The sequence below is a fragment of the Carlito syrichta genome, unplaced genomic scaffold (genome assembly GCF_000164805.1).
Source record: "Carlito syrichta isolate Samal-C Ts95f unplaced genomic scaffold, Tarsius_syrichta-2.0.1 Scaffold289248, whole genome shotgun sequence".
Taxonomy (NCBI): domain Eukaryota; kingdom Metazoa; phylum Chordata; class Mammalia; order Primates; family Tarsiidae; genus Carlito; species Carlito syrichta.
Window position 1 is genome coordinate 3345 of NW_007233344.1, and position 22827 is coordinate 26171.

General features: G+C 40.2%; 1 protein-coding gene across 1 annotated transcript in view; it reads left to right on the forward strand.

Moving 5' to 3' along the window:
* Window positions 1–496: 496 nt before the first annotated feature.
* Window positions 497–22827, forward strand: part of LOC103256315 (islet cell autoantigen 1-like protein) — a gene marked incomplete at its 5' end in the record, with an annotated part of 32844 nt that continues 10513 nt past the window's right edge. The window contains 4 exons of the mRNA XM_008054208.1: window positions 497–595; window positions 1863–1948; window positions 9265–9308; window positions 17237–17302. Of these exons, the coding sequence (XP_008052399.1) occupies window positions 497–595; window positions 1863–1948; window positions 9265–9308; window positions 17237–17302 (295 nt within the window). The remainder of the gene's footprint in view (window positions 596–1862; window positions 1949–9264; window positions 9309–17236; window positions 17303–22827) is intronic.

A 22827-nucleotide genomic window follows, 5' to 3' on the forward strand; every position in this document is an offset into this window, starting at 1 on the left:
CTTGAACCCTAAATGAAAGGCCAAATTTAGTGGTAAATGTTATTTTTCTTCAACTAAAAATGCTTATATATGCCTATCAACATAAAGATTACACATATACCCCTTCTTTTATAGTGGTGAATATTTTTGTGCTTTTAACATTTATCTTTTGGACTTTTTCTTTTTTGGATAAAGCTGTGCTTTATTTGTCTTTTGAATACCTCAGCTGTTCTGATCAGTGTTTGTTCTCTTAGCTGCAGTTGCTCTCTAGGTGGCTCCAACGGGCATTCTACTGGATACAGGTAGTGCAGGCACATGCAGATAGATACAGGTGCTAATTCTTAGGCAAAAAGGATATTTGCAGTGCTTTCTGGTTCTCCAAACTTGGAAAATTGAATTGAGTTCTTGCTTTTTTCTTATTTGGCAACCATTCATCTACTGCACTAGTGAGGAAATGTAACACTTGCACAGTCATGGAGGGAAGCAGAACTCAGTGTCACTTTTTCTTTTTCTACAGAGAACACTGCTTGGATTCTGGGAGAAAACAGCTCAAATGATGTTCCACATCCATGAGGCCTGCATTGACTTTCAACCATATAATTTTGTAGCTCTCAAGGTACATTTCTTTTCATGTTTTCTTGTTTAGATGTATTGCACTCATTTGGGTGATTAACATTTAAACACTTTTTTGCTAAGCCTAATTTCAAATTTCAACATTTTTCTGCATTTCTTCAGCCAAGGATCAGTACTTCCCTGATTCCAAATGTTGCCAGCAACACTAAAATACATAGTAATACTGCTGGCAGGCTTAAGATATTGGCAAAAAAAGGGGAAAAAAAAGAGGAAGAAAGTTAAAAGGAAATTAAATTGCAAAGGGGATAAGAAAAGACTGTAGAAAGAAAAAAACTTAAGAGGAACAAGTGATGGAAGGTACTCATGTGTCCTCAAAAATGATTAGATTATCACCCTGACAATTGTAGAAGTCAGAGGAAAATTTCCTTGTTTTACTTTTATACTGATGTCATAGATAATATTTCTGATACCAAAATCATGCCAGGGATGATCATTATATGTGTGTGATTGCAGCTGAAGAGACTAACGTGTTAGATGAGTTCTTTCTACAACTCAGACATGTGAAAGGTGCTCTCTGGCTGTGATAATGCTTTTAACATTGGCATATCTTCCTGTCACCCTCTTGCATATGGTTTATACAGCATAGTCACACCGTGGTAATCATTTCTTCAGTTCTGATAGGTTAGGTTTCAGTACCTTTCAGCTTACCATTCTGTCTAATTTTTATTTTATTTTATTTATTTATTTTTTTGAGTTGGAGTCTCATTCCGTTGCCCAGACTAGAGTGCAGTGGCCGCTCCCGGCCACCGCAGTCTCGACCTGCTGGGCTCCAGCAATCCTTCCGCCTCAGCCTTCCGAGTAGCAGGAACTACGGGCGTGCGCTACCATACCTGGCTAATTTTTTGATTTATTGTAGAGATGAGGTCTCACCAAGTTGCCCAGGTGGGTCTCGAACCCACGGACTCAGGCAATTCACTCACCTTAGTCTCCCAAGGCGTGGGATTACAGGCTGAGCCACCGAGCCCGGCTAGCAGCCTGCATTTTTACGCAAATTTTATGTCTAATTTCTGCTCAAAATTCAAGTTGAAAATCTTTAGCTGTATTTAAAGCATTGCAGTACAGGCTGGCAACACAGTTTAAGTCTTTTTTAGGCCTATCACAAAGTTGTTAGCCAACCTGTTGCCCACACTACAGTGTGTGCGGTCTCCATAGTCAGCCAGGACAAACAAGCTCATGTCAAATTATATTAGCATACATTTCCCAAATCTCTCACTTTGGAGTTTACTTAACCTTGAATTTCTTATCCTTAGCGATTACAAGACACTCCAAGCAAGCTTACTGGAGACCACAAAGAAGAACAAATAGAAGACAATTTTCTTACTGAAAACCTCAATAAGTAAGCAGGCATAAGTTACATACTGAATTATGGGAGCTCTGAATATCATATGATATATGTGGAAAGAATTATTTCTTCTCTGGCTTACTAAATACTTATTTCTGTCATTTTTCCAATTGACACAAAACATTTATGTCTTAGTCTATGTCTTTGTGTTGCTGTAACAGAATACCTAAGACTGGGTAATTTATAAAGAAAAGAGATTTATTCAGCTCACAGTTCTTCAAGCTGGGAAGTTCAAGGGCACGACTCTGGCTTCTAGTGAGAGATTTTTGCTTCCTCATCACATGGCAGAGAAGGTCAAAGGAGAAGTGAACATGTGCAAAGAGGCAAATTCCAAGGGACACCTTGGCTTTATAATGATCTACTTTCTAGGGAACATTCCAGAGAGAATAAATCCAATTTCATGTCAGTGAGAACTCATTCACTACCATGAGGAGGCACCAAATCATTAATGAGGGATCTGCCCATGACCCAAACTCCGTTCACTAGGCCTCACCTCTCAACACTACCACTTTGAGGTTGGGATCAAATTTCAACTTGAGTTTTGGTAGAGAAACTCAAGCCATAGCAATTTGTTTTTAAGCCATATGTACATATATATGGATGCAAAAATATTTTTTCCTCATTTTTAACATGGAAGACAAAGGAGATGACAGGAATACCAAAAAGGAGTAATTACTTCAGATTCTGTCATTTGGGACACTGAGCCTGTGTTACGAGCCATAAGTACCTTTAGTGACTCTCAGAAGGGGTAGCTGGAGAGAAGAAAGGGAGAAATGCCTGCAGCTGGGAAAGAAAGTATTAAAAACCAGTCTCTGAAATAACAGATGGGACTGGACTGGTTCCCTGAAAAGAGGGGCTCTTGCCATGCACACCCTTCAGGTTGCCTGTTGCCCTTGTATTACACCATCCCTTTGTTTTTCTTTCAGAGCTACCATTTAATTATCATTTTGACCTGATTGTGCTAAGTATAATAACTAACTCGGAAATTAGGGCCAAACAGCAACAAACCATATATTGCTGAGTAGAAGGTGATCCTGAATATAAGACATTTTCCCATTTTCACCATGAGGAAATCCAAACCAATTTTTTGGCTAATTTGAATATATAAATGTTTTAGGTTCAACATTTATCAAATATCTCATTATAAATTAAAACTTCTCAAACATCTAGTTATAAGTTAAATTTAACTTAGTTATATCTTGGCATTTAAAATCAAATGTTACATGAACTATATTAATTTAGTAAATTTTTGCCATTCTCACATTTCAAATTATGAGAGCTACTTTTTGAGTTCACTAACAGATGGCCAAGCTCTCTCACCTTCTCTTCCATCCAAGGTCTTTAATAAGCCATATACATAATACTGTCATGGAGAATTTTATTCCAAGTTAGCCTGCTGTATAGGTTTATTTTTATAGTACTTGTAAATTGACACTGTATTGCTCTTTAAGTGTCTTTAAGGACTTATTAAAAACAACCTCCATTGCCAGTGTATGACAAAGTACTTTGTAAATTAGCACATTTTGTGTACTTTATGTTGAAGTTCATAGGAAAGCTTGTCCTCCATAAATAACTTTTTGGATATGAATCTGTTCAACCATCTCTAAGCATTCCACATGCCTGTACTTGTCCACTAGATTGAAGGCAGGAAGGAGGGGAGGAGAGAATGGGTCAAGGCCAGAATCATCATGTTTAGAAGATATATCATAATCACCACTGGCCACGTGTGGTGCTCATACCTGTAATCCCAGCATGTTGGGAGTCTGAGGCAAGAGGATTGCTTGAGCCCAGGAGTTCTAGACCAGCTAGGCAACATAGCAAGACTTTGTCTCTACAGAAAGTTAAAAAATTAACCAGACGTGGTGGCATGACCGTAGTCCCAGCTACTTGGGATGCAGAAGCAAAAGGATGGCCTGAAGCTAGGATGTTGAGGCTGCAATAGCTGTGATTGTGCCACTGCACTGTAGCCTGGGCAACAGTGAGACCTTGACTCAAAAAACATATATATAATATAAACACATATATAATATTTTATATAAAAATATATAGTACAGTGGCTCAGCCTATAATCCTGCGCCTTTGGGAGGCTGAGGTGAGTGGATTGCCTGAGTCCGCAGGTTCGAGACCTGCCTGGGCAACTTGGCAAGACCTCATCTCTACAATAAATAAAAAATTAGCCGGGCTCGGTGACTCAGCCTGTAATACCGCGCCTTGGGAGGCTGAGGTGAGTGAATTGCCTGAGCCCGTGGGTGTGAGACCCGCCTGGACAGCTTGATGAGACCTCATCTCTACAATAAATTAAAAAAAAAAAAACTAGCTGGGTGTGGTAGTGCATACCTGTAGTTCCAGCTACTTGGAAGGCTGAGGTGGAGGATCGCCGGAGCCCAGCAGGTTGGAAGGATCGCCGGAGGATCGCCGGAGCCCAGCAGGTTGAGGCTGCGGTGGCCGGGAGTGGCCACTGCACTCCAGCCTGGACCACCGAGTGAGACTCTAGCTCAAAAAAAAAAAAAAAATTAGCTGGGCGTGGTAGCGCTCGCCTGTAATTCTGGCTACTCAGAAGGCTGAGGCAGAAGGATCGCCGGAGCCCAGTGGGTCGAGGCTGCAGTGGCCGGGAGCAGCCACTGCACTCCAGTCGGGGTGATGGAGTGAAACTCCAACTCAAAAAAAAAAAAATATATATATATATAGTATATATAAAGTGACTGTTACATGTGTGCAATTTAATTTAACAGTGCTGTATATGTAGTGGACAAGTTCTTATATGAAATATCTAGTCTTCCTAGATATTTAGAAATGCTCGATGTATTTAAAAATAGAAGTAATAGAATAATACTTTTTATATATAGCTTTTAAAAATGGATAGGAAATACTGTGTTTGGAGGTAGAATTGTTAAACCACCTCTGTGAGGAGTGTACTCTCTGTGCTGTTGGATTGAGGGAGGGGTGAGGGAAGAAATGGCAACAGGTGTTTTGCTAGGTGTGAAGTAGAAACGTTTAGCTTATCCATTGCCCTGTATGTCACATGCACTTCTTTTAACTTTACGGTACTGTATATATTATGTATATAGTGGACAAATGAGTCCTAATTTCAGTTTTTAGTGTCTAGATATTAAAGAGGTTCTCAATGTATGACAAAAGTGGAGTTAGTAAACTAACACATTTTGTACACTCTGTTAATATTCATAGAAAGGCTGTCTTCAGAAAGGGAATTTTGGAAGTGAAATGGCAACATCATCTCTGCATGTGTCTATATCCACCGGGTTGGTGCTAGAGAGGAGTTGGAAGAAATGAAAGATTCTAGATCAGAATGTTCCTAATGTCCAGATATAACCATTGCTACATGCAACACTGCTATATACTGTGTATATAGTGGACAAACTTAAGTCTTTTTTTTTTTTTTGAGTTGGAGTCTCACTCTGTTACCCAGAAAGGAGTACAGTGGCTGCTCCCGGCCACCGCAGCCTCGACCTGCTGGGCTCCAGCAATCCTTCTGCCTCAGCCTTCCAAGTAGCTGGAACTACAGGTGCATGCTACCACGCCCGGCTAATTTTTGATTTATTGTAGAGATGAGGTCTCACCAAGTTGCCCAGGCAGGTCTCGAACCCGTGGGCTCAGGCAATCCACTCACCTCAGCCTCCCAAGGCGCGGATTACAGGCTGAGCCACGAGCCTGGCTTAAACTTAAGTCTTTATTTGAAACATTTAGTCTTTCTACATGTTCAGAAGTGCACAAAGTATGTTAAAAATAGAGGCAGTAAGTAACACTGTAGATATCCTTTTGTTAAGATTCATATGAAATATTGTCTTTTGGAAATTGATCAAACCCCTTCACTGAGCAGTATTACATTTGTGCTGGTTTAGGGAGGAAGGGGGAGAAGAGAGTGCAAGGGACTTTATATCAGCATATTGTGGTGAGGCACGATTGACCATTGTCCCTAATGTCTGTGCATTTTCTTTTACTTTGCTGTATGTACAGTGTATATAAAGGACAAACAAGTCCTGATTTATAGCATCTAGTCTTTCTAGATGTTAAGTAGGTTACCATTATATCACAGAAGTAGAGTTAGTAAACTAATACACTGAGTACACTTTGTGTTAAAATAGAAAAGAATATTCTTACAAACACTTATTGAGTGAATTTGTTGAATTCCCTGCTAAGTTTTACAGATTCTTATACCTGTCCACTCACTGACTTGACAGCAGTGGGAAGGGGAAGGGTTTTAGGCCAGAATGTTTCTGTTTAGAAGACACTTTCAAATTATAGTCTTTGTTATGTATATGTACCGTTTATTCAAAGCTACTGTATATGCAGTGAAAAACAAAAGTCCTATTTGAAAAATCTAGTTTTTCCAGATTTTATTTATTTATTTTATTTTATTTATTTATTTTTATTTTTGAGTTGGAGTCTCACTGTCGACAGACTGGAGTGCAATGGCCGCTCCCAGCCACCGCAGCCTCGATCTGCTGGGCTCCGGCGATCCTTCTGCCTCAGCCTTCCAAGTAGCTGGAATTACAGGCATGCACTACCACGCCCTGCTGATTTTTTGATTTATTGTAGAGATGAGGTCTCGCTGCCCAGGCGGGTCTCGAACCCGCGGGCTCAGGCAATCCACTCACCACAGCCTCCCAAAGGCGCAGGATTACAGGCTGAGCCACCAAGCCCGGCCAGATTTTTAAAAGTGTCTAAGATATGTTAAAAGTAGAGGACTAAAGTAATACCTTTTATATACTCTTTTTTTTTTTTTTTTTAGTCAGAGTCTTATTCTATCACCCAGGCTTGAGTGCAGTGGCATAACCATAGCTATCACAGCCTCGACCTGCTAGACTTAGGTGGTTTTTCTGCCTCAACCTTTCAGGTAGCTGTGACTACAGGTGCACATCACCATGCCTGGCTATTTAAAAAAATTTTTTTGTAGAGACAAGATCTCACCTTGTTGCCCAGGCTAGTGAACTTCTGGGCTCAGGCAATCCTCTCCCCTTAGCCTCCCAAAGTGCCAGGATTACAGGAGTGAGCCACCATGCTGGCCTTTACATACTTTTTGTTGTTTCATAGGAGTGGTTACATTTGGGAATGAAATTGTTAAGCTTATATTTTGGAGAGTATGCTAACTGATCACTGGTTGGTGAAGGAGAGGAGGAGGAGGAAGTATACAGAAAGAAGGATTCTGTGCTCGTGAGTTAGATTAGTTTAGATGATCTGACCATTGCTCTTTATGTGCATTTTAGTTAATATTGCTATTTATTAAAGAATAAACAAGTTCTAATGCTCAAAGTATATTAAAAACAGAGGTAGTAAAATAACCTCTTTATAAATGTCCTTTTTTTAGTGTTTGAGGACTATCTTCTGGAAGTGACCTTTGTTAATCCACCTCTGAGAACTAGATGTAGTTCTGTACTTAGTCACTGGGCTAGTGGAAGAGGAAGGAGAGGAAGAGTGAAGGGAAGGGTTCTTTGCTAGTATCTCCACATCTAGAAAACGGTTTTAGATTGTGCATTTTAGTGAAGTGCCTGTGCTTATTGTGGATAGAGTTCATTATTTTGCAACATCTAAGCTTTATAAATGTCCTGAGGTGCAATATATGATAAAAAGTAGAGCTAGTGAACTGACCAATTTGTAAATGTCTTTTTGTTATAATTGATAGGAAAGATGCATCTTGGATATGGAATTGTTAAACCACGTCTGAGCAGTGTATATCATGACTTGTTCATTATTGGCAGCAGAGGGACAGAAGGAAATGTAAAGGGAGAGATGTATGTAAATATGTTCTGTTTACATTTGGATGATAGCCATTGATGTAGATACATCTCTTTTGGCTGTACTATAGGAATGCATTTAGTAATTCAGTGGAAACATATCTTCTTGCTAATGCTTTTTTGTTTGTTTGTTTTTTGAATTGAAGTCTCACTCTGTCACCCAGGCTGGAGTGCAGTGGCACATTCACGGCCACCCCAGTGTCAACCTGCTAGGCTCCAGCAATCCTTCTGCCTCTGCCTTCCAAGTAGCCATAACTACAGGAGCACACTACCACACCTGGCTAATTTTTTATTTTATTGTAGAGACGAGGTCTCGCCAAGTTGCTGGGGCTGGTCTCAAACCCATGGGCTCAGGCAATCCACGCGCCTCAGTCTCCCAAAGTGCTGGGATTACAGGCTGAGCCACTGAGCCCGGCCGCAGATGTTTTAATGATGTAGATCTCATAATGAATTCTCTTAAAAACATTATACTTAGTATATACTCTGTTGCTTTATCTTTCATTTTTAATTGAGCATTAAGGGAATGTAGTATTTTAATCGGAACTCTGCCAATACTTTTATCTAGAGGCCTGTTGCCATTTCTGTCTTTTATGAAATTTTCATCCCATGAAAGGCGGAATTAAATTTTTTCTAACAGATTGAGCTGGTGTAGTGTATTCTTGGTTATCAAAAATTCATATAGGTTGGGGATTTTGAATTGATAAATATTCATGATGTGTGAAAGAGCATGATATATACTATGATCTCAATCCCATAAAGTTGGATATTTTATCTATTATACACACAGAACCTAGAGGAACACAGCAAACTGTAAACTGGTTGTGATTGTGGATGATGTTCTTTGCTTCTTGTGTTTTTGTTTCATATTATTTCATGTACATATTAACTTAAAAAAATAAAGATTGGCCAGCCTTGGTGGCTCAGCCTGTAATCCCAGTACTTTGGGAGACCGAGGCGAGTGAGTGGATTGCCTGAGTCCACGGGTTCGAGATCAGCCCAAGCAACTTGATGAGACCTTGTCTCTACAGTAAATAACAAAAATTAGCTAGGCGTGGTAGCATGCGCCTGTAGTTCCGGCTACTTGGACGGCTGATGGAAGGATCACTGGAACCCAGCAGGTTGATGCTGGGGTGGCCGTGAGTGTGCCACTGCACTCCAGCCTGGGCAACAGAGTGAGACTCCAACTAAAAACCAAACAAACAAATAAATAAATATTAATTTTAAAATCTGCAAAACAAAATTAAAAATAAGAAAATAACCAACAACTTCCAATACTAGTGATTGTGAGGTTATATCCCAGGAATAATGACTAAATCTGTACTCAATTTTTGTTGTTGTTTTGAGTCAGAGTCTCACTGAATAAGGGGTGATAGATTTTCATAGTTTGTGTAGATCTATATAAGTAGGAAATTCTTGCAGACATGGATTTTAAGAGATCTGCTAGGCAACTATTTTATGTCTCAAGTTAAAAAAGATAACCATATAAAACTGCTTGGAGACTATGAACCCCAAATATATTTTAACCCAAATCTATGTATTTTTTTGGTTTTACTTCAGGCTAGTTTTGTCCAATGAGGAAGAAACTTTCATGAGTAAACCAGGTAAGATAGTAAATTCATTGCTTTGGAATGGTTACATTTTAAATATCAAAAGAGCTTATCACAGATTTTTAAAAGAGATTATATTACTATCGATTTAATTTTTTAAAATGTTACATAAGTCACTTTATAAGCTCCTTCTGTACAAACACATTTAGTTATCTTTCTAAGAGTGCCTAACCAGAGCATCTAATATTCTCCTGTAGGGAATCTGGTCTTCTCAAAGACAGGTGCTTTTAAATGCAGAAATCCTTTTTATGGGTTTACAGGATTAAGTTTTGAGTTTTCCCTCATACTCAAATCTGTGCTCTTATTTTTAAAAAAAATAGATATTATAGCTAACATATTTTTAAATTACTAGTTAAAACGTTTACAGACTTTGGAAACAAAAAACTAAATTTGAATTTTAACTTCTTAAAACATCATTTTATGCCTCTCTCAGTTGTCTTTATCTGAAATACGAATCATTTATGCCTACCTTATGAGGGACATTAGGGCTTGAGATAATATTTACAAACGACGTATTAGGTGACCAATAAATGTGAGAGGTATTTTCAAGTACATATATAAATAGAAAAGTATACTGATAAAATAAACAATTTAAGAAGCCATAATAATCAAGAATTGGCATTCCTAGCCTAGCTTCAAAATATATTTATTTTATTTATTTATTTTTGAGTTGGAGTCTCACTCTCGCCCAGACTGGAGTGCAGTGGCCGCTCCCAGCAACCACAGCCTCGACCTGCTGGGCTCCGGTGATCCTTCCGCCTCAGCCTTCCAAGTAGCTGGAACTACAGGCGTGCGCTACCACGTCTGGCTAGTTTTTTTTTGAATTTATTGTAGAGATGAGGTCTTGCCAAGTTGGCCAGTCAGCTTCAAAATATATTTAAAAGATTATCTAAACCTGGCTCGGTGGCTCAGCCTGTAATCCCGCGCCTTTGGGAGGCTGAGGTGAGTGGATTGCCTGAGCCCGCAGGTTCGAGACCTGCCTGGGCAGGTGAGACCTCATCTCTACAATAAAATCAAAAAATTAACCGGGCGTGGTAGTGCACGCTTGTAATTCCAGGTACTCAGAAGGCTGAGGCGGAAGGATCGCTGGAGCCCAGCAGGTTGAGGCTGCGGTGGCCTGGAGCCGCCACTGCACTCCAGTCCGGGTGACAGAGTGAGACTCCAACTCAAAAAAAAAAAAAAAGATTATCTAGTAAACTCCATGAGGGCAGGGATTTTTGTCTTCTTTTGTTCACTGCTGTATTTCCCAGAGTATTATGTACCTGGCACACAAGTGCTCAGTAAAAATTTGTTGAGAAAATTAATGCACATGTTTTCTTTATTATGGAGGGTTGAGGGAGATGAAGTCACATGTTTTTTGTTTGTTTGTTTGTTTGTTTTGAGTTGGAGTCTCACTGTTGCCCAGACTGGAGTGCAGTGGCATGCTCACGGCCACCGCAGCCTCACCCTGCTGGGCTCCAGCGATCCTTCCGCCTCAGCTTTCCAAGTAGCTGGAACTACAGGCGCGCGCTACCACGCCCTGCTAATTTTTTTATTTATTGTAGAAATGAGGTCTCGCCAAGTTGCCCAGGCGGGTAACATTTAGTGAGCGTCTCCTGCATGCCAGGTACTATGCTAGATGCTAAAGATCCGGATGACTTCAGCATTTGGATATGTAGCACCCAAGACAGGGAATCTGAAGAAGGAACAGGAAAGCTGGGACACTTGTTGGATCTGAATGGGACATGCACATGCAGATTCTAATCTTAAACTGGAACCGATTCCAAAATCCACATTGATCTACCATGCAGGAGCCAGACTGAAAAGGGAGGTTATGGGACCTCCCCAGAGCTGTAAGCCAGAGTGCACACCTGGGCAGTGATACCATCCTCTGCACTGTCTTCAACTACAAAAAATAAACATTCATAGTACTTGCTTCTTAGTATTAATTGTCCTCATGTGTGGAAAGCCTTCAGCCTCCCAGATGAAAAATGCCACGAAACGACAAAGTTAAATCTTGCTGACTCAGAGAGGAAAGGCTGGTACCCTGCATCACCAGTGCCCTGCATTATCACGATGCTCACTGGAGTCATCTGGGTATCCATCTCAGTGCTGCTCTCCAAGAGTTGACCCAGCCTTTCCCTAATCTCCCAGTGAGATCTAAAATACCCTCAGAAAACCAATCAAGCATACTTAATAAAGAGCAAGAATTTAGTATAACTACGTACCACTAGGGGAAAAAATCACTTCAAATAGATTAGTCAAGAGAAGCAAGTTCTTTTATACCAAAAAAAAAGATTTGGTTGACTTCCAGTCAGGCAACACGTCAAACAAGGACTAAGGGAGAAGGCAAGGAAGCCCGTTTTCTCCCATTCCAGTGGGCATTGTGATGAAGGAGGTGACTAGTTTGCACAGAGGACTAAGGATAGCTTGTCAACAGATGACTTACCTACTCTAAGAAAGAAGTATCCTCAAGAAGCAAATATAAAATAATCAAATATGTAGGATCATCCATATTGACAGAAAAGGCTGTGACTTTGCAGCTGTGTTTCCCAGAACTGGAAGGTTATTTGCAGCAGGAAAGTTTATTCTGGAGGGTGGTGGGTGCATTGAGGGCAGTTATGGGGGAAGAGAAGGTGTCTACATTCTGGAACCTTTTATTAAAGTTTGTTTTTCTTGTCTGAAAAAAAGAAAAGAAAAGATAGGCTGGGTGCAGTGGCTCAAGCCTGTAATCCCAGAATTTTGGGAGGCCGAGGTGAGAGGATTGACTAAGCCTGCGGGTTCGAGACCAGCCTGGGCAACATGGTGAGACCTCATCTCTACAATAAAAAAATCAAAAAATTGCCAGGCATGGTAGTGCGTGTCTGTAGTTCTGGCTACTTGGAAGGCTGAGATGGAAAGATCATGGAGCCCAGCAGGCGATGGAGTGATACTCCAACTCAAAAATAAATAAATAAATAAAACAATATTTTTTGACTTAAGGTCTTCTTTGTATGATATTAGTAAGCATAACTAGCTTTCTTTTATTTTGTATTTTCTTGGCATACATTTTATATCCTTTTAAAAATTTCAACTTTCCCATATTCTTATATCTTAGATATACCTCCCATAAACAGATTTAGATGGATTTTTTTAAAAAAGCTAAACATATGGAAGGCTGAGGCAGCAGGATCGCCTGAGCCCAGCAGGTCGACGCTGGGATGGCCATGAGCATGCCACTGCACTCCAGCCTGGGTGACAGAGTGAGACTCTGACCAAAAAAAAAAAAGCTAAATATGTCAATTTATCATTCTTTTAATTGGTGAGTTTAGTCCATTTATGTATACTATCACTATATTTGGATCTGTACTCTCTGTTTTCTATTTATTTTATGCTTCTACTCCCACTTTTTTGTCTCCTGTTTTGTCTTATTTTAGATTTAAGGTGTTTTCATTTGTTTTTAAAGTTTTCTCAGTTCTTTTTTCCATGTATTTATTTGGGAGTTATACATTTTATTTTTATTTATCTTTCTAATTTTCTACAAAGTAGAACATTCTTGTTTTATAAAGAAATATTAATGAGATTTATCAACATTTTTCCTTTTTTGCTATTTCTTTCTATATTTCAAATCTTCATTGTGAGCTCATTTTTTTTCATTAACTACTTGCTTTAGTTTAGAAATTCTTTTTTTTTTTTTTTTTTTGAGTCAGAGTCTCATTCTGTCACCCAGGCTGGAGTGCAGTGGCATGCTCGTGGCCACCACAGCTTCCACCTGCTGGGCTCAGGTGATACTTCCGCCTCAGCCTTCCAAGTAGCTGGAACCACAGGCATGCACTACCACGCCCAGCTAATTTTTGATTTATTGTAGAGACGAGGTCTTACCAATCGAACCCCTAAGCTCAGACAGTCCTCTTACCTTGACCTCCCAAAGTGCTGTGATTACAGGCATGAGCCGCTGCTCCTGGCCAGTTTAGAAATTCTAATAAAAATCTTGTGGTAGTAAACTTGGCTTAAGTATACCTGGAAATATTGTTATTTCTTTTTTGAGAGGTAGTTTTGCTCAATAAATGATTTTACGTTGATTGGTATTTTCATTCAGAACTTCAAAAATATTGTTCTAGGCTGGGCACATGGCTCACATCTGTAATCACAGCACTTTGGGAGGCTGAGGCTGAGGATTGCTTGAGCCTGGGAGTTTGAGACTAGCCTGGGAAACATAGCAAGACCTCATTTCTACAAAAACTCAAAAAAATTAGCCAGGTGTGGTTAGTGTGTGCCTGTAGTGCAAGTTACTCTAGAGGCTGAGATGGAAGGATCACCTGAGTCCAGGAAGTCAAGCTGCGTGCGGTGAGCCATGATCATGCCATTGTACTCCAGCCTGGGTGACAGAGTAAGAATCCAACTAAAAATAATAATAATATTGTTCTACTGTTTTTTGCCTTCTGTGTTTGATATTGAGAGATCTTCTTTTAGTATAATTATTGTTCTTGTTTTGTTTTTTTGTTTTTTTTGAGTTGGAGTCTCACTCTGTTGCCCAGACTGGAGTGCAGTGGCACACTCATGGCCACCCCTGCGTCGAACTATTGGGCTCAGGCGATCCTTCCGCCTCAGCCTTCCAAGTAGCTGGAACTACATATGTACACAACCACTGCTTCACTAGTTTTTGTGATTTATTGTAGAGATGAGGTCTCGCCAAGTTGCCTGGGTTGGTCTCGAACCCTTGGCCTCAGGCAATCCACTTGCCTCGGCCTCCCAAAGTGCTGGGATTACAGGCTGAGCCACTGAACCCGGCCTATAATTATTATTCTTTTATAGTGAATTTGACTTTTTTCTCTAGCTTCTTTTAGGATGTGCTCTTTGTTTTTAGTGTTCTGCTCTTTCAGTGCAATGTCTAGATGTCATCTTTGTTGTTTTACTCTTTGATGGCATAAATTGTGATCCTTGTATTTTTGTCTTTTATTAGCTCTGGAAAATGCCCAACCATTATTTTTTTAGTGTGATGAAATATGTATAAGCTCAACCACTATCTTTTAAAATATTGTTTCTGCCAGGCTCGGTGGCTCAGCCTGTAATCCCGCGCCTTTGGGAGGCTGAGGTGAGTGGATTGCCTGAGCCCACGGGTTTGAGACCCGCCTGGGCAGCAAGACCTCATCTCTACAATAAATCAAAAAATCAGCCAGGCGTGGTAGCACATGCCTGTAATTCCAGCTACTCGGAAGGCTGAGGCGGAAGGATCGCCGGAGCCCAGCAGGTCGAGGCTGTGGTGGCCGGGAGCGGCCACTGCACTCCAGTCTGGGCGACAGAGTGAGACTGCAACTCAAAAAATAAAAATAAAATAAAAAAATAAAAATAAATAAAATATTGTTTCTCCTCTATTTTCTCTCTTCTCTCCTTCCAGAACTCCAAGAAGCTTGTGGGTGCACCTTCCATCCCACTCCTCATATCGTTTAACTTCTCTTTCACAATTCCATGCCCTTTCACTCTATACTGCATACTGGGGAGTCATTCATCTCTATTTCTCACTAATTATCTCTTGTTGTATCTAATCTACTAATGTATACATTGAGGACTTTTTCCTTCCAGCAACTATATTTTTTATTTCTAAAAGTTCTGTGTGGTTCTTTTATAAATCTGCCTTGTTCATTTTCACAGTTCCTTGTTCTTTCTCACTTTTTGGACTCATCTCTATACCTAGAATTACAAATATTTGAAGTCTTTGGGTATCTAAGTTTATTATCTGTTGGTATTTCCCAACTTTCTTGTGGTAGCTTGTTCAGTGATTTTCGATGATGAGCCAATATTTGTTTACTCATGACCTGTGAGAATCCTAAAGGCCTAGAGAATATTTTGCTAAGAAAATTCAACTAGGCATAGTGGCTCATGACTCTCATCCTGGTGATCACTTCACCTCTCTCCAGGGCCTTGGCTTAAGGTAAGAATCCTGGGTTCAGCTCAGTTTCTTAGTGTTTGCGCAGGGTTTTATCTAGTGAGCAGTGTCAATATGGGCACTACCCCTGGGGCATCTGCCTTTCGTCTTAGTTTGCTGCTCATCTTCCTGGCTCTGGTTTCAGGTGACATTTTGTTTATTTCTAATAAGTCCAACAATGCATTAAAGATATATTTTATATTTAGGAGCCAAAACAGAAAAAATAATGTATTTTGTAATTTTTAAAAAAAAATTTTATTTTTTTGAGTTGGGGTCTCACTCCCTTACCCAGACTAGAGTGCAGTGGCACACTCACAGCCACCCCAGGGGCAACCTTCTGGGCTCCAGCGATCCTTCCGCCTCAGCTTTCTAAGTTGCCAGAACTACAGGCTACTTTTTAAAAAAAATTTATTGTAGAAGAGATGAGGTCTTGCCAAGTTGCCCAGGCTGGTCTCAAACCTGCGGGCTCAGGCAATCCTCTTACCTCAGCCTCCCAAAGTGCTGGGATTACAGGCTTGAGCCACTGAGCCTGACCTATTTTGTAGTTTCAGCAAGGTTTTTAAGGTTTTTTTTCTTTTTTGCAAGGGAAGATGCTTCTAAGTATCTAGTCTACTAAATTTCTAGGTAGCATTTTTTGTTGGCCATACTAATAAGAACACTTTGAAGCTGTTCAGTGTCTCTGAAACCAAAATAACACCAGCACTACTTGTAGGGGTGGAAACTAGGACAAATTTTCTGAGAAAAATGAAAATATCCCACACTTGAATAATCTTACTTTAAGAACTATCTTGAGGAAGTAATTTGAAATGTCCTCAAACATTTATGCTCTAAAATATTAACTCAATTGGTATTTCATATTGTGGAATAAAACTAGTCCTTTCGAAAAGCTAGAACTTTCTTACTAGTATGCCTGTCTTGATCCCAATCTCATGCATCTATAGCATTAAAATAAAGTGAAACCAAACCCCACATGAATCCATACCAAAGGCAGTGTGGAGTAAAGCAGATCATTACTGAAGGTTTCAGGAGGAGAGAGAAGAAGGAGGGGGCCCTTAATCTTCTGTAGCAACGCTTTCTTCAGGACCCTGAACGTATGTGTCCCTTTCTCAACTCTATTTCTGTAGCTTATCTGCTTTCCCTGGTGTGCTTCTGCCTCTCCTGTCACCAATTCCTGCTCTCCTGCCCTAACCCTGATTCTCTTCATTCTTTCTCTGACCATCTCTGGAATCTCTTTCATTCTCAGATTTTCTCCTCTACTTTTTTCCTGTGTTCAACTAAAAGTCTTACTGATAAAGTTCTTTTTTTTCTTTTTTATCTTCTGTACTTTTTCAACATTTCTAAACTATGTATTTGAACTTAAAACCTAATTTATTCTGTAGCTTCCTTATCTGTCAATCTGTATTTGAGGCCAGGAGTTCCAGACTAACCTGGCCAACATTGTAAGACCCTATTTCTACAAAAAATAGGAAAAATTAGCATTAGGTATTGGTGCGTGCCTGTAGGCTTAGCTACTCAAGAGGCTGAGGTGGGAAGATCACTTGAACCCAGGAGTTTGAGACTGCACTGAGCTCTGATCGCACCACTGCACTCCAGCCTGGGCAGTGGCGTAAGACTGTCTCTCAATAAATAAATAAATAATGTAGACTATATCCATTCATTCAACATAAAATGAACATCCTTTGTGTCACAGTGTCAGCGTCACAGAGATCAGGCAGAACAAATATAAAATGGCCTGTCAGATAGTGTAGAATAAAGATAGGTTCACCAGGGAGGGAGTGGGCTTTGGAATAAGACATCAAAGACCTAGACATGAGAGAGAACTTGAGTATCTATCTGTGGTATTGTAATGCTATTTGTCATACAAATATGATTTTTATATATGATTCTTTAACATTTTACATCTTCTTTTATATGTATTATAATCGGATTTGGTCAGCTGGACACTTGATCTAATTATAAAATATTTTAGTAAGTAAGCATGCTAAATTTCTTCTTGTTCAACTTATCTTTTGTGTGCTTTTGTTTTGGCAACCAAAAGATCACACGGAAAAACATTTTCAAATGAAAGAATTTGGAGCATCTCAGTTTTCTAACTCTGAAAATGGTAAGAAATTAACATTTTACTATATATGTATGAATAATTTATCATTTAAAATTCTTCCATTTTTATTTAACATTTATGTCCTTAACATTAGAAACTGTATAGGTCTCTACACAGGAATGCGATTATGTACTTCTACTTTGTAGCAATCACAATGGAAATAAAATAATTCTTTGTTTTGTATGTTTGGGCCCTATTGGAATGTGTCTGTATCACTGAGAGAACAGCTAGGACTGTGTCTATTTTACTTTCTCATGTCTCTCTACCATCCAGCAATATAGGTACTCAGGAAAGAGTTATTGAATGAAAGAACACAATTTTTTGTACATCCAATATCATGAGATACTAGCAAAATATTAAATGTCATTCAATAATGAAGAAATTAAAGTCATTTAATAAATAAAAGTATGCCCCCAACATCTCCTTATCTGTAAGTGAATTATCAAGACTAAATCAACCTTAAGGTACTTTCTAAACAGGAAAAAACTACCTTGACTATATTTTCCAAGCAATTATGTTGCAAACATTTTCTCCTAGTTTGTTGTCTTTTTTTTTTTTTTTTTTTTAGGTTGGAGTCTCACTTTGTTGCCCATGCTGGAGTGCAGTGACACGCTCACAGCCAACACAGCCTGGACCTGCTAGGCTAAGGTGATCTTTCTGTCTCAACCTTCCAAGTAGCTGAATCTACAGGAAAGTGCCACCATGCTTGGCTAATTTTTTTATTTATTGTAGAGATGATGTCTCATCAAGTTGCCCAGGCTGGTCTTGAACCCCTGGGGTCAGGCAATCCTCTCACCTTGGCCTTCCAAAGTGCTGGGATTGTAGGCATGAGCCCACCATGCCCAGTCGTTATTTGTCTTTTGATTTAGCATGTTTCTTTAAAAACTGGCTGGGCTCGGTGGCTCTGCCTGTAATCCCAGAGGCTGAGGAGAGTGGATTGCCTGAGCCTGCGGGTTTGAAACCAGTGCGGACAACTTGGCGAGACCTCGTCTCTACAACAAATCAAAAATTAGCTGGGCGTGATAGTGTGCACCTGTAGTTTCAGCTACTTGGAAGGCTGAGGTGGAAGAATCGCTTGAGCCCAGCAGGTCGCTGCTAGGGTGGCTGTGGGCATGCTACTGCACTCCAGCCTGGGTGATGCTGTGAGACTCCAACTCAAAAATATAAAAAACAAAAATAAAAATTTTTTTTTGAAAGCAAGATATATTGAGAGGACAATAAACTCCCACAGTGGGAGGGGACCTGAAGGGGTTGCCCCCCACCAATTTTGTTTTACATGTAATCAAATTTATTACTCTTTCCTTTGATTTGGGTCTGGACTTTAGTCACAGTTGGGAAGCTTTTCTCAAAACCAGGTTATACAGGAATTGTCTTATACTTCCAGTATTTTCATAGTTTTTTTACATTTAGATCTCCAATTCATTTGTTTGTTCCTGTATATGGTGTTAGCAATGAATTGATGTTACCTTTTTTGCAAATGGCTATTCTTTAGATAATTTTTTTAAATGTCATCTTTGTCCTGATATTTTGAGATAACATCATATGCTAGATTGCGGTAGGTACTTAGGTATATTTTTGAACTTTTGTATATTTCATTGGTGTGTGCATGCACCAGTACCACATAGTTTTAATTATAGAAACTTTCTTATTGTTTTTAATATCTTGCAAGGCTAGCATTCCCCTGTCTTTTTATTATATTCTTAGCTATGTTTGCATGTTTATTCATCTTTATTTTTTTTTTTTTGAGTTGGAGTCTCACTCTGTCGCCCAAACTGGAAATGCAGTGGCACACTCCCGGCCACCACAGCCTCAACCTGCTGAATCTTCAGCCCCAGCCTTCCAAGTAGCCAGAACTACAGGCACGCACTACCACACCTGGCTAATTTTTTTTTTTTTTTTTGAGTTGGAGTCTCACTCTGTCGCCCAGACTGGAGTGCAGTGGCCGCTCCCGGCCACTGCAGCCGCGACTGCTGGACTCCGGTGATCCTTCTGCCTCAGCCTTCCAAGTAGCTGGAACTACAGGTGTGCGCTACTACACCCGGCTAATTTTTTGATTTATTGTAGAGATGAGGTCTTGCCAAGTTGCCCAGGCAGGTCTCAAACCCACGGGCTCAGGCAATTCACTTACCTTGGCCTTCCAAAGCACAGGATTACAGGCTGATAATTTTTTATTTTATTGTAGAGATGAGGTCTTGCCAAGTTGCCTGGGTGGGTCTTGAACCCACGGACTCAGGCATTCCACTTGCCTTGGCCTCCCAAAGTGCTGAGATTACACGCTGAGCCACCAAGCCTGGCCTGCATGTTTATTTTTCAATATGAATATCAAATTGTGGAGCTTCATAAAAAAGCTTTTGGTACTTTTGTTTTTTGTTTTTTGAGTCAGAGTCTCTGGTGCTCAGGCTCTCCTGGAGTGCTGTGACACACTCATGCCCCCCACAGCCTCAACCTGCTGGGTTCAGGTGATCCTTCCACCTCAGCCTTCTAAGCAGCTGGTACTACAGGCTCATGCCACCATGCCCGGTTAATATTTTTAATTTGTAATAGAGACAAGGTCTCACCAATTTGACCAGGCTGGTTATGAACCCCTGGGCTCAGGCAGTCCTCCCGCCTCTGCTCCCAAAGTGCTGGGATTACAGACGTGAACTATTGTACCTGGCTGTTGTCTTCTGTTCTTCTAAGACTGCCAAGATGCTTATATCGGTATGCTTAACTTTGTCCTAACATTTTTCTGCGACTCTATTTATTCTTTTTTTCCCCTTCTGCTCGTGGATTGCATAACCTCTATTAGTCTTCAAATTAGCCATTTTTTCCTTCTGCTAGTTCATTTCTACTATTATGCCCCTCTAGTGAAATTTTCATTTTAGTTACTGGACTAAATGTACTCCAGAAAAGTACATTTGGTTTTGCTTTTCTTTATAAGTTCTGTCTCCTTATTGATATTCTCTGTATGATGCTGCATCATCATCATACCTTTCTCTTTTTTTTTTGTAGATTTATAAGATTCTCCATTTAATTTTTAAAATTCCTCTTCCCTGCTTCAGACTAGCTATCTTTTCTTATTTCTTTAATCATGGTTTCCTTTAATCTTTGAATATATTTATAAGGGCTACTTTGAAGGCTTTGTCTATTAATCTGACATTTACTTGCCCTACGTTTAGTTTCTGTTATATGCTGTCTTGTTGGTGTATGGATCATACTTTCCTGTTACTTTGCATGCATCATAATTTTTTTGTTCCTGGAAACTGGAGATTTTGGGTAATATATTTTAGTAGCTTTGGGTATGGTCCCCTGCTCTGAGACTTCTATTTATTTGCTTAGTGATATGCTGGATTACTTTAATGGAGTCTTTTTTCATCCTCCTCACCCCCAATGGTGGCATTACCTATGGCAGTGGTCCCCAACCTTTTTGTCATCAAGGATCAGTTTTGTGGAAGACAATTTTTCCACAGACTGGCAGGGGTGGCGAGATGGTGGATGTGCAGTCAAACCTCACTGCTAATGTTAATCTATATTTGCAGCCACTCCCCAGCTGTAGCATCACTGCCTTAGCTCCACTTCAGATCATCAGGTATTAGATTCTCATAAGGAGCATGCCATCTAGATCCCTTGCATGTGCAGTTCACAATAGGGTTCATCCTCCTATGAGAATCTAATGCCACCATTGATCTGACAGAATGCAGAGTTCAGGCAGTAATGCAAGTGATGAGGAGCGGCTGTAAATAATTGGCTTGCCCACCGCTTACCTCCTGCTGTTGTGGCCAGGTTCCCAACAGGCCATGGGCTGGTACTGTGACCTGGGGGTTGGGGGATACCCTGCCCTATAGGATGCAGGTTCAGATATGTCCACAGTCAGCCTAGGATGACACCGTCTTTAGCAGAGCTCTCTGATAGTCTGTCTCCCTGACTACACCAGCTGTTAAGCTCCACTGATTTCCAGCTGATTGCTCTATTGGTTTCAACAATGCCTCAGAGCATAAATTGTTCCACAGAATAAACCATTCAAATATGGACTTCTTTGAAGGAATAGTTCCCGAATTTCCTATTTGAAATTTGTTCTGACCTCAGCTGGCTTTTTCCCTGGTTCTTTTAGGTAAACTAGCTGACCCTACAGTTTAGCCTACCTATCCAATGAAATGACTAGTCTTTTCCCAAATGCCTTTCACTATGCCTCTACTGTTTTTGAGAGCACCCTTAGGGTTGAACTTCTCCACACTTTGTTGCAGATGAAGTCAGTTCCTTCGGGATGAGATTAGGAGCTGTTTTATGGTCTGCTTCTACCCCTGAAGAAAAATCTCTAAGTTGGGGTTTGAGAGTGAGGAAAGTGGTATGCTTATCTCTGAGTGTTATCCTTACTCTAGGACCTGAGTGCTGGATGGGGTGGGGGGAGTTGGTGACAATGGCCTCAGGTCTTCTTGGCTTGCCTCTTTCTTCATGAAACCACTTTACAAGCAGGGTCAAGTGGCCAGGGGCCCAGTGTTCTCAGCACACCACACCAAACTCAGAGTCTCCATTCATGAATAAGGTCTGGGTGGGAAATGGATTTCTACCTTTTCATTGTACTCAGCTGGACCTAGCCTTAGCAGTAGGCAACTGGGGACACACTATGAAATGCTGGCATCCTGCCTTTCCTGGGAAGCCTGCCCTGGACTGAGAGCTGGGGATAGGGGAGCCCTGTGTTCTTGGCTGTACCAGGTTAGAGTGGAATTCCTTTCTTTTTGGAAATGGGGAAGATGGGAATGGTTCTCAGTTCAAATGCCACAGACTTTCATTGTTTTTCCTGAATTCGAGTAGATTTTCTTGAGTAAACATTTCTTTATTTACTATATGTCCTTGGGACCATTTCCAAAGACTTTAAATGCTTGTTTTCTTTTTTTCTTTTAATTTCACCAATTACACTGGGATACAGTTCTGTGGAGCTCTTCTTTATGCCATGCCAGAGGCCTCTCCCTCTCATTTTTTCTGATAAAGGTGTCTAAGGACTGGCTATGATTTTTCCTCTGCTCACTGTTATTTAAGTATTCCATTGCTAAAAGACAAAATTACAGCAAATTTAAAGATCATAATTGGCTTTCATCTGCAATTCTAGAATCAGGCAACACATTCTATTATATAGAACAATGGGCTGAGCAGAAGAGGTTGGTTTTATTGACAGAAAGGGGCCGAGGAAAGCAGAAACAAAACAAAACAAAAAGATCTAAAGTTACTTTTCTTGTAAGGTTAATGCAGAGGGGACTTCCTCATCCTGCCAGCTAGGACTGGCCTGTGGGAATTTGGCTATTTTTTTCTCTCTTTCTCCCTCCCTTTTTCTCCTTCCCTCCCTCCTTCTATCTCTCCTGATTTCTTGAAAGTCAGATAAACAACCTAGTTTGGTTTGGTGGTGTGGAACTTTAAAACGATCTGCTGGGCCTAGTGTAGAAGCTCAGTCCAAACTAATGGCTTTCTGTTGTTTACTTAACACCATGAGTTATGATATGAAATGTTTCCTTTATTATTTTTCAGAAAGTTCATTCCCCTTTCAACCAAGAGTT